The sequence below is a fragment of the Glycine max genome, chromosome 16 (assembly GCF_000004515.6).
Source record: "Glycine max cultivar Williams 82 chromosome 16, Glycine_max_v4.0, whole genome shotgun sequence".
Classification (NCBI taxonomy): Eukaryota; Viridiplantae; Streptophyta; class Magnoliopsida; order Fabales; family Fabaceae; genus Glycine; species Glycine max.
Genome location: NC_038252.2, coordinates 26,237,082 through 26,248,659, shown reverse-complemented (window position 1 = coordinate 26,248,659; position 11,578 = coordinate 26,237,082). Strand labels below are relative to the sequence as shown.

At 36.5% G+C, this 11,578-nt stretch overlaps 2 protein-coding genes across 4 annotated transcripts; both read right to left on the bottom strand.

Moving 5' to 3' along the window:
- Positions 1 to 237: 237 nt before the first annotated feature.
- LOC121173656 (putative DEAD-box ATP-dependent RNA helicase 29) lies at positions 238 to 4,896 on the bottom strand. The gene is made up of 8 exons (XM_041010226.1): positions 3,822 to 4,896; positions 3,665 to 3,713; positions 2,804 to 2,877; positions 2,599 to 2,651; positions 2,233 to 2,314; positions 2,067 to 2,123; positions 1,816 to 1,951; positions 238 to 932 (listed from the first exon to the last, which is right to left on the bottom strand). Exons 2-8 carry the CDS (start codon positions 3,681 to 3,683, stop codon positions 880 to 882), a joined length of 474 nt encoding a protein of 157 aa, XP_040866160.1. The 5' UTR covers positions 3,684 to 3,713; positions 3,822 to 4,896; the 3' UTR covers positions 238 to 879.
- On the bottom strand, positions 3,977 to 8,655 carry LOC100812449 (nuclear intron maturase 3, mitochondrial). Of its 3 annotated transcripts, none has more exons than XM_006599222.4 (4): positions 8,471 to 8,655; positions 8,316 to 8,392; positions 5,143 to 7,261; positions 3,977 to 4,104 (listed from the first exon to the last, which is right to left on the bottom strand). In XM_006599222.4, the coding sequence occupies exons 2-4, from the start codon at positions 8,349 to 8,351 to the stop codon at positions 4,049 to 4,051; spliced, it is 2,211 nt and encodes a 736-aa protein (XP_006599285.1). In that variant the 5' UTR covers positions 8,352 to 8,392; positions 8,471 to 8,655; the 3' UTR covers positions 3,977 to 4,048. The 3 variants fall into 3 exon arrangements, with proteins under 3 accessions (XP_006599285.1, XP_003548802.2, XP_014624412.1); XM_003548754.5 differs by lacking the exon at positions 3,977 to 4,104 and adding an exon at positions 4,672 to 4,809; XM_014768926.3 differs by lacking the exon at positions 3,977 to 4,104 and having other exon boundaries at positions 5,042 to 7,261.
- Positions 8,656 to 11,578: the final 2,923 nt, after the last annotated feature.

The window sequence follows — 11,578 nt, the reverse complement described above, 5'->3', positions numbered from 1 at the left end:
GCTTAGGCCTATATGATTTGGTTCCTATTTATATAAAACACATGCATGTACCATGCCTTACATCAGGATTTTTAATTATAGTCCGGGATAAAAAAAAGTCTGATCGACCATATGAAACCATTGTCACTTAATAGAATGGATAAAATTACTATGCCGATATCACTTTCAAGTTTCAGATACTTGCTTTATCAAATTAATATTTAATTTATAGCTAGAAAGAAATTCTATCAATTAGTATTAAACAAGAAACAATTTCAAATAATTACCATATATAATTTGCAGTAATAATCATACTACCGCATATTCTTCGACTGACATTATTACAAACGAAAACAGAAGTCATTTGAAATAAGCAACTGGAGTCCGCTTCATTTCAAACATTTGATGCTTATTTCAAACTAAAGATTGAAATCGCTTAATACTGCCTAAGTTGATAGTTAGCCAAACTAAACTGAAGCAGAAATACACCAACAGAACACCAAAAGCACAAAGGGGAATTTCAAAGATAAAAGGAAGTGCACAGGTGTGTGATCCATGTACAGCAACAAGTGCAAGAATCATTACTTTGAACAAACAAAATTTGTTGGTGAACCAAGAAAAAACACAAAATCAAAAAGTCACTTTTTCTCAGTTGGGTTTCTGCCCCCCCCCCCCCCCACTCCTATAAAAATTCATTGGCAAGCCTTTTCTCTTTAACTAATTAATTTCTAGAGCTTCAAACAAACTCTATTTGCCTTTTCTTTTTTTACCATTTTTACCAAACCTTTTACCCTTTGTCGACTTGCTCTTTATATAAGAAGCCCTGTTGGCCTTTGTCTGCCTCTCCTTTCGAATTTGATCCATATCTTTGAGTTCTGAACGCAGATGAGCATTGGGCATTCAATGCTGCTTCTTGCTGCCTTTAAAATTCCTACGACCTCTTTGGTAAGATCCTGTATAACATGAATTCATAAAGTTACAACATGTAGCTTTTATAGATCAAAGCTGATGTGGTAGAGAAGTAAGGCCAAAGCCAATGTATTAAGTGTTTTTAAGATCAATGTGATAATTAAACCATAGAAGACCTTTTTTTTCTTTTTCTCCCATGTTAAACATAGGAGTATTGAGGTTGAAGCCGATGTAAGAAATGTGAGACCAAAGTCGTTATAAGTAATGTGAGGCAAAAATTGATGTAAGAGGCTGAAAAACCAATGCAAGTGTGTGTATTGAAGATAGCATAATTGAGTAATAATGGAAATGTAATGGTAAAGTTCAAAATGGTAATTGTATATTAAATAAATCAAAATATCAATGAGGACTGCAGCCCAGAGATCATGCAGCATTACACCAATAAGGTGTCCAAATAAATGCTATATAGGAATAGTTGTCTAGTGCAGCTTTAACTAAAATATAATACAACCAATAAGGTAAATCAATTTATTGGCTATGAAAATGATTTTCAATGTAAATCTCATCACTGCTCGTGACTTTTAATTATTATAAATTTATAATGAAACCAATTTAGATGCTTACTAAGCATGACCCTTGTGATTGAAAAGCAAAACAAACTATACAATGTAAAAGCTGTTTTGATTCTTGTGCAAGCTTATTCTATTTACATATTTCATTGCTGAGTCTAGTAAACTTCTATTACCAATTTCTAAAGCCAAAACACATATATGGGCATTTTACATGCAAATGTCGTGATAATTCTTAATGGGGAAACAATAACCCATGCAGTCTCCTACAATATTTCTTTCTCGATGATAAATACTAGTTATCAATGAAACAGTGTTCATCCAACATAAAAGTCAAAGGGAGAAGCAAACTGAGTACCTGCCAAACTTGTTGATTCCTGAGGATCACCATTATTTGTCCCTTTAAGTGATATCCTACCATGTGAGCGCTCTTTCCACTTCTTATATATACCAGTCTTGTTTGCCTTTGTTTTTGCACCACTCTCTGTCTTTATCTAAACCCGAATAGAAAATATAAATGTTATGTCCTAATTCTTACTGGTAGGTGAATAAGAGAATCTCATCTTGCCAAGTACCAGCATAAACGATGGGACCTTATAAATATAGTACCTTTCCATTTGCAGCAACACGATCACCATTGTTTAACTTGATGCACTTTTTACCCCTCTGACACCAAAAAGTTTTATGAGATAAATGACAATCTTTCAAAAAAAAATATAATGTCCAAAATAGCTTTTTGTCTTCTTTTATAATTCAACCACAACTTTAGCATTACCTTATCCCAGTGATACATAGATCTTTGCTTCTGAATGCCAGCACCATCATCTGCCACTAGATCGAGGACAGCTGCTTCCAATCTAAAAATATTGAACATCATTAGGACCAAAGCCAAACAAGCAAAAGCTAAACCCATTAGAAAGCATTCTATGGCATGGTATGTTGAAGTCACAACATACTATACTAGCAAACAAATTAAACACCAAAGCGCAAACACAATCAGCCAAAAGTTTTATAGTTCCAGCTTTTTGGTTCTTAACTAATGATTTATATATGGGCCAGCAGGATGTTTTGGTTCACACTAACCCCCTGCCCCCCAAAAAAATATAGCAAATAACAAGCAATTAATAAAAGAAAAAATTACCTATTAGAAGCAAAGTCTTCATTAGCTTTTACTGAAAGGCCAGCCTCCATATGCTGAGAATGATAGCAAGAGACAAGTTATATAAGTAGCCAACTTTTTAGTTTCAAAAGCATAACCATCACAGGATATAGTATATATCTGTATGAACTATGTAATTCAGATAAATATGAAGACTAGTAATACAGATAGACAGATAGTGACTTACTTGATTTTTTGGAATTGAACTTATATAGTGATCCTTATCCTTGAAACTTCGGCGCTTTCTCTTAGAACCACGTGCTGCTAAAACTCAAGTAACAGAATAAGAAATTAATCATTACACTTTTTCTTCCTCTTTAAGTCTTTCACTCAAAATCCTAATAAAGCATACACAAGTAAAACTAAACCTTGAAATTTTCTATCAATTTTAACTGACAATTCTTACAATGGCCCAATCTTAACTTCTAAGAAAGAGGTAATAAGGTTGAGGCACTATGTTCTTTCAGCTGTGACACTAGAAAGCACATGCTTGAGAAAAACATATGAAGCCAAGGCCAAGTAGACAGAGTTTCCATCTTCTAGAATCCAGTATATTAAACTATTATCTGCCGTAGTTATAAAAATGGATTTACAGTCATAGGTAGTAATTTTCAGTGACTATCCTTAGAGGATATAAGGTCAACTAATACAGTGAAAGCAGGCAATTAACACAACCATCAGACAACTCTGCCAGCCTTGTTATTAATATATTTGATAGTTCCTTTTTTTTTGTCATTAATCAATTATATAATAGTAATCTTCAATTATTATATTCAATAGTAATCTTTTCCCCCTTTCTTTTGATATTTCTCTTTTGCTAAAGCCTATGACACGTTCTTTAAGTATAGAAATCACCTTAACCACATTTCTACATCTTCGGTTGAAATAGAAACTAGACTGACCATGATTAACAAATAACATAAAACCAAGCATAAGAACTTGAAACAAGGGTATAAAATACTTCATGATGTAAATCATTCACTTTTCAAACTGAAAAATACAATGACCGAACTTAAACAAAGTTCAATGACAATAAATGAAATAAAACCTTTTCTTCCTTTCTCCATGGAAGGACTGATTTCCGATTGAATTTCCTCCTGCAAGGAACATAGTACAAATATATACATATCCCCAAGAAATGAATATATATATAGAAAAGAAAATCCAAAATAAAACTAACTAGATTGAAAGAAGTCGGATTAAACCAGTATATGTCAGCATGCTGAGAGAAGCCTGACCACCCCCAGAACTGCTGTTAGATATGAGGGAGGCAGCTTGTGTTACAAGTCCATGGTTGCACAATTCATCTAATTTGACGCAAAAGCTTCAGCTATTCGAGTCAAACAGACAGAGGCGTGCTCCAGAACCTTGGAATCATGGTACTGAAGGTTTGTCAGAAGAGAAACAACTTCCATCACAAAATCAGCTGCATCTAAGGAAGCTTCTTGCACATATTTGCAGCAGTAGACAATGCAACCCGCTGAACTCCTGTTGATATATTAGGAAGGAATTACGAAACCATTTACAATATAATAAAAGGAATGTTATCAGAATTCAGAAATTGGATATGGGTAGTATCTTACAGAGGATATCAGAATTGTTCACAATGCAGTTAGGATATCATCTTAGTTCTTATTCAAATCCTTGAAATACTTTAAAATGCAAAATCAGTACTTGGCCTTAATTTTTAATTGAGACGCAACAAATATTTACTAACATGATAATCAGTCATATACAAAGTAAAACAGCTAAATATTTAATTACTTTGTGGGAATGGGGTAACAAGCCTATTGGATAAATCTTGAAAAGCCATTAGAACAAATATTTACTAACATGATAATCAGCCAGCCATATACAAAGAAAAACAGCTAAATATTTTATTACTTTGTGGGAATGGGGTAACAAGCCTATTGGATAAATCTTGAAAATCCATTAGAACATAAGATACAAATGTCAAATTACCTGGGCAGTGAAGTGCCTAACCCGAATAATTCTACAATACACAAACAACTCACCAACCTCAATTTTCCCCACAAATCCTACTCCACTCATCGCACCTTCACATGCACCAACCATCATTACAGTTCCTTCCACCATTCCTGTCATAATGTTCCTAGCCAATCCAGCTGCAACGCCTATGACCGACCCTGTCTCCTCCAAACACATGCTAAAACCAATTCACGACCACAAGAACTGCTTACAACATAAGCACAAGCCAAAAACACAAAAGCCAAAACCACTATTAAGTCTAAAATCTCAGTTTCACACTTATCAATCCGACCAGTAATCATAGAAGGGGATAAATAAATTGAATCAGAATAACCAAAGGACAAATAGAAAGCATGCCATAGTTTTTTAAATTCATGAAAGTATAGAGGACTCATCATTGATGCCAACCACAGTAAAAATGTTTTAGCAGCAAAAGTCAGTCCACATCCACACAATAAGAACAGTCAATGTCTTGAAGTGTTATTCTCCCCATGTACAAATCATTTACATGATCAGTACAGAGAGGGAGGCACTTACGGTTTAGGCTTTCATGAATTACACCCATCCCTTGTACCCATTTTTCTTTGTCCAATGGGCTGACATTCAATCTGTTTTGCAGCAAATGGACCCGATAAAAGACGGTAGTTGTCTTGTCACAGAAATGGGCAATGCAATGACATGGAGGCTCATCAGATGCCAACCTTACTACAGCCAAAGATAAAGCTCCATCTACTGGTTTTGGATCAGAAAGATTTCTATCTCCCATCATCTTAACCTCTCTTTCTGTAGGAAAATACACTTCATGATTTCCATTCATATCATAGACTCTCAAATCTTTGCTGAAATGCTTTATCACTTCACGCTTGGTGGATTCATGCTTCTCTGCTAATGTCAAGATACAGGAGAACCTTAAATGATAAGTTACAATAGTTTTGACTGTCTTGAAGTTGTGGCAACAGCAGAAATAATCAAGCCACCTTCTTGCTATGCCAGCATACCACTTGATAATATCGGCATCCTCAAGTGCAACAAGAAATTCAATTGGCCTTGGACGACCCATATGATTTGTAAACCCAACCAACTTCACAGCCTTTCGTATGAGTATTTCGGGTGCCTCAACTTTCATACAGAGCTTTGTTAAATCCTCAACTGTTCCTTTTGAATAATTTTGTTCCTCTTCTTCCTTTACTCTTCTTTCTTCTTCCTCTATCGCCTTCCTAGCTTCTATAGGATTCAAATGTTTATCTACCTGCTCTTGGAACTTATCATAAGCATCAACAAGCTCAGGTGGTAATTGATTTCTAATGTGTCTCAACTGTAGGAAATCGCCAGCTGATAGACTTCGATGCCATTCTTGACACTCATCTATATTCCCCAAGAACTCTTGCACTACTTCATCAGCCCAAGATCTAAAAATTTCTCGGACCTGGTTTTCAATACTAAAGTCAAATTTAAACCCATCACTTTGCTTGATCTTTTTATAAACATGACTAAATATCTTCAACCCCAGTTTCCTTCTGTTCCTTGCTCTAGCATTTCTCAATTCAAGAGCCCTGACTTCCTTCTGCCTGAGGTACTTCTTCCGTGCCCTAATTGCTTTCTCCGACATTGGCGGGCGCAAAATGGAAGGCGGAACAGCCTGCAATTCCATCCCAAGAAACTCAATCTTCTCCGACACCGCGCTATGAATAGCGGTATTCACCTTATCAACACGCAAACCCAATCCAAGTTCCAAAGTCTTGACAACCCCCATCCTCAACTCCAAGGCCAACATCTTGGACCCTGATGTGGCAAGGAGTATCTCATCCAAGTACCTCACCGCATACACCTTCACCGGCTTGTAAAACACATCAGAATACAAACCCGAAGCAATAATCTTCGGATCCAATTCCCGGTTCTCTCGATTCTCCCGAAGACGCATCTCTTGAATCTCTTTATCAAAGGCATCAAAATAAACATTGATCAAAATGGAGCACAAGCCACATTCATGAGGAAGTCCCCTTCCTAACCAATCCGCACCCAATTCAATGACCAAAGCCTTACATTGAAACAACCTCTTTATCAAATCAATGAAAATGGAATCCTTGACTTTGCTTTCAATAACAGAACAGAGCTTCTCGACATGGAAATGCTGAAACCTGTGAGGCTTGAACCTGACAGTGAACCACCAAGTAGGGTTCTCGAGGGAGTTTTTTAAGTACCTTATGGCGGTGTGTCGTCCCATTCCGACGCGGCCACCATAGCAAAAGGTGACGAAGCGGTCGTCGTAGACGATTTCAAGAACCATTCGAATGGCCTCAATGACGACCTTGAGCTTCAAGTTGGGCAAAACGAAAGAGGGAGTTAGTGTGAGGCAGCATGATGCCACGTCGAAGCGGTTTTCGAGGAGCTCCCGGCACGTGGCCGGAATGCTGAAGCAGTCAGGGGGGGGAAAGGAGGGGGAGAGGTTTTGGCATGCGGTGTGGAGGACAGGGGGCGAAGCGACGATGTTTTGGATAAGGTTGGAGAACTTGCCATGGGAGTAGTGGTCGAGAACGAGGGCCTTGAGCTGGGGTTTAGTGAGTGTTGAGTGAAGTCTGGGATGTGCGTTCCCAAAGACGATTCTTCTTATGTGCAAGTGCAACGATGCCACCATGGATACATATGAAGCCATACGCTACAGCAAATTACAAATTAAGTTTAGACTTTAGACTGACCTTTAGTTCTATATATACATATACATTACATACATACATACATACCCCTTTACCCCAACCAACCAGACAAACCCTATGTTCACCAAAACAAACAAAACCACACAAACACAAACCCTAATTTAATTTACCTCCCCTGTCACAACACACAAAGAAGAGCGAAAGCGATACAAAAAAAAAAAACAAAACAAAAACAAAAGCATTTCAAACATTTAGTTTATGGCACCGTATATCAAGCATGGATTTTGAAATTTGCAGAAAGAGAAAATGGTAGTACATGAGATGAGTGAGTTGGAAGTACAACAAAGAAGTGAATAGATAGATACTGCTGCTGCCTAGGATGTCTTATGAGTGCCAAATAGCGCCAAAACCCCAGTCTCTGTATTTATATGCCCTTAATCCCACATGTCATGCTTCTATTCGCTACACGCTCACCAACTTTTTACTTCTTTTCTCTTCTTTCCATACTAGTCTAAACTCATAGACATGGAACAGAAAAATGCTAACAGACCCAATCCTTGCTTGACACCTGTACCACTACGTATTCCACTAAAACAGAAAGTAGGGATAATGCAATTCCACTATAACAGATATAACAGAATGCTTTATTGGTGCTGTAATTGCCTGAAAGTAACATTCTAGTGAACGTATTCCTCCCAATCTGTGGGTTTTCTGCTAATGCGTCTGGGCCTCTGTTGCTGAATGCTATCAGGGTATCAAAGAAGTTTCCTCAATTCCTCTCCCCCAAGACAACACAAAACTTCCTAGCTCACACAAAATTCCATTCCAAATGTAATCATAATACTTTTGGCTGTTAATCTGTTAGAAAATGCGTACTTCTCCACTAACATGAATCGATACTAGTAAAGCAAGTATAATAAAAATACCAAGCACATAGCCACAACCTGGTTACATAATCTTAACTCACACCAATTAGCACTAGTAAAGGAAGTAAAAAAAATAATCAAAAGCAAGCATAAATAAATATAAAGTGATATGAAATGAGATGGATCTTACAGGATTGAGCAGGAGTTTGGGGCTGGTGCTGCACATGAACCAACAAATTCAAAAACTCAATCGCTTTGAATTAAACCCTGGGAAGAAAGCCTAATCAAATCCTAAGAAAGAGACATGAATCAAACGGGGAGAGAGTTCGAGTGAGAGAAACGAACCAGAGAAGAAGCTCAAGAGCTCGAGAGTGAGAACGAACGAGGATCTACAAGAGCGAGAACGAGAACGAGAACGAGAGAGGCTTGTGCGAGGGTCTGTGAGAGTGAACGAGCGACAACAACGCGTCCACGATAGAGGTCCACCTCTGTGAGAACGAAGGGGATTTTAGATTTCCATCTTATTAGATTAGATTAATTAGATTGGAAAGAATTTACAATTATAAGATTTTTAGGTTGTGTTTCGGAATTTTAGAATTCTAAGGAATTTTAATTTAAACTCTTTTATTTTTAAATTTTGTTTTTTAGATAACTAAATCAAACTATTTTATTTTCCAAATCTTGTGTTTACATAAAAAAATATATATTTTGATAAAATGATAAAAATCTTTCTAAAAGTTTGTATTTGAATAAAACAATTAAATACTTTCATTTATAAAATCTTTAGCCCCTGCTAAAATAATTAATTTTTTACTTGTAAATTTTATTATCTACGTAATATATATATATATATATATATATATATATATATATATATATATATGTATTCTCCAATTATATATTAAAAATAAAAACTTAGAGCTATAACATAAAAAATGTATACTTTCCAACAAGAAAAAGAAAAAATATTTTTTCATCATTAGTTTCATTTTAAAAATCAAAAATGAAAAATGCTTTGGTAGTGAACATGAGATCCAACTCATTTCTAATATTCATTCTTCATAAATTTTCATGCATCTATAATTTCATGATATGCAATTAAAAATTAGTAAGAGTTCAATCATTTTATACCTCATGGTTCATTCAACAATTATTGTTCTCACCTTAAAATCAAAGTTAGTCCGTCCTGAAACACAGAAAGTTTAGTTAGCCAAAACTCAACATATATGTAAACTCTTATTTAATGAAAAAGAAATAGTTTTTTTCAAAAAAAAAAGAAGAAATTTTCATCAAGAAAGAACATAAGAGGTGCAAGGAGTACCCATCCCTTACAAAATCAACACCAAAAGGAAAAAAAAAAAAAAAAAAGAGATACAAGATTGATGAGCACCAAACTCAACAATGACCAGTAAACTAGTATAAACACTATTATGTGTAAAGTATAAACACTCCATTTTCAAAGTATAAGTAAGTAGAGTGTTGGACACAAAACAGTCAAGTTTACCATGTTTGCACCCATGATTATGCATTAAACTTTTTTTTACTATGTTTGCACCCGTAACCTAAGTCAACTTGGCAAAATCTACTTTACCACTAAAGATTCAAGAAGCAACTCAAAAGTAGTGTTTTCTTTGCTCTTAACAAAAAGCATATAATGGATTAGCATAATCTATGCATCTCCTTTTATATATTTTCCATAACTTTTCTTTTATACACATATTATTCATGTAATCATGAATAGCTTATAAGTTATAACTTGTATCCAATTTCACCTATTCTAACTAATAAGGTCTATTTTGGCTATGGAGAAGAAAGGTTGTGATTTAAATTTTGTCACAGTCTATCATCTTGTACACAAACCAAGATGAACAAGAACTTCAAGTCTGAACTCATGGATTTCAGCATAGGCCTTACGACGTGTATTTTCGGTAAATTGCTCAAATGTGTATAAACTATGTTGTGCCACTAAACCATTTTACAATAGTTTAGAGAATTTTTCTAATCTTAATTAAAGACATATTGTTCTCTTAATCCTTTAAAGAGTGTACTGTCTAGGGTCCACAAAATACATGTGTCATGCTACGTGGCACTACGAGACACACGTCAATCCTCCATGTCAGCCCTAGTGTAGGAGCGCGGACGCCCAACCCTTAGTAGTCAGACTCCCCAACCAATAGGTTATCTAACCTCCTATTATTTGAATATAATGTCATCCCTTTATCTCTTGGCAGGTATTCAATTATCTACAAGGCTACACATTATCTACAAGGTACAATTATCTACTAGCAATTATCTTTAAGCTACATGTTATCCACAAGCCGATAATATCTGGAAGGGCTATAACAGCCCTTGCAAACAAGGACACACAACTCCCTCTACACACTATAAGTACTAGGTTCCCTCGTACTCTCTCAACACGCTAATGCATACACACACTTGCTCACAAACTCATGTATTCTAATACTCTCCTAACTCATATACTTATTTGAGTGTCAGAGTCCTTTGTTTTGCATGTCCTTCCTTTTGTCCTCCTAACAAAGACCACTCTCTAGCCGATGTGTGAAGTCTAGGAGCCCACTTTAGCCACATCCACCCTAACATGTCCTAGCTCCTGATTTTGGTAAGTATATTTGCCACCCACCGTGGGGCCACGATAAAACATATCTTGCGATCTCTCTCTCTCTCTCACATCCATGGGACCACTAATTCGGATAAACATTTGGATAATTTCCTAACCCAGGTAAACTTATACACCAATGATGATGGAATCTTGTGTTGTGTCTTTCCAATGTCCCTCAAAGGGGCGATATTGACCTAGTACAGTGGACTCCCTCCAAGGTCCATCGACAACTTCGACATTCTCATATAATGCTTCAGTGTGTAATATACAACCAGTTGGTCACATCATATGACGTCCGCCGCACTGGCCAACCTGCAACAAGCAAATGATGAATCCTCTAGAAATTCATAGAAAGGTTTGGATGCATCGTCGTCCAGATCCGTAATCTGAACCTAAAGGTAGCATTACATCCAATGCTCATCACTCTACGGCCTGGCAAGTTTGCGGACAGTCTATGCAAAAAAAAAAAAAAGCCCTAGTAGCATGGATGAGTTGTGTGAACGAGCCAAAGGCTACATCCAGATGTAAGAAATGTCTAGGTTTAAGAATGAAGTTAGAAAAGCCAAACAAAAGCGTGACAAGCGAGAAGGAAGCACCAAGGCTGATTCACACAAGTCGGACAAGCTCCAGCTTCTCCTAAAAGGACCCAAGTACGAGTGTTACTCACCTTTGACGGTCAATCGCACTACAATCCAACATTCTCCACTAAGTGTGCTTAGGTGTCATGAGGCATGTAAAGTATGAAGGACATGCACAAAATGTGACTATATGATGTGGCAATGAGGTGTAGCAAGCAAATGCTCACCTCACCCTTAGGCTGGTCTGAAATTTAA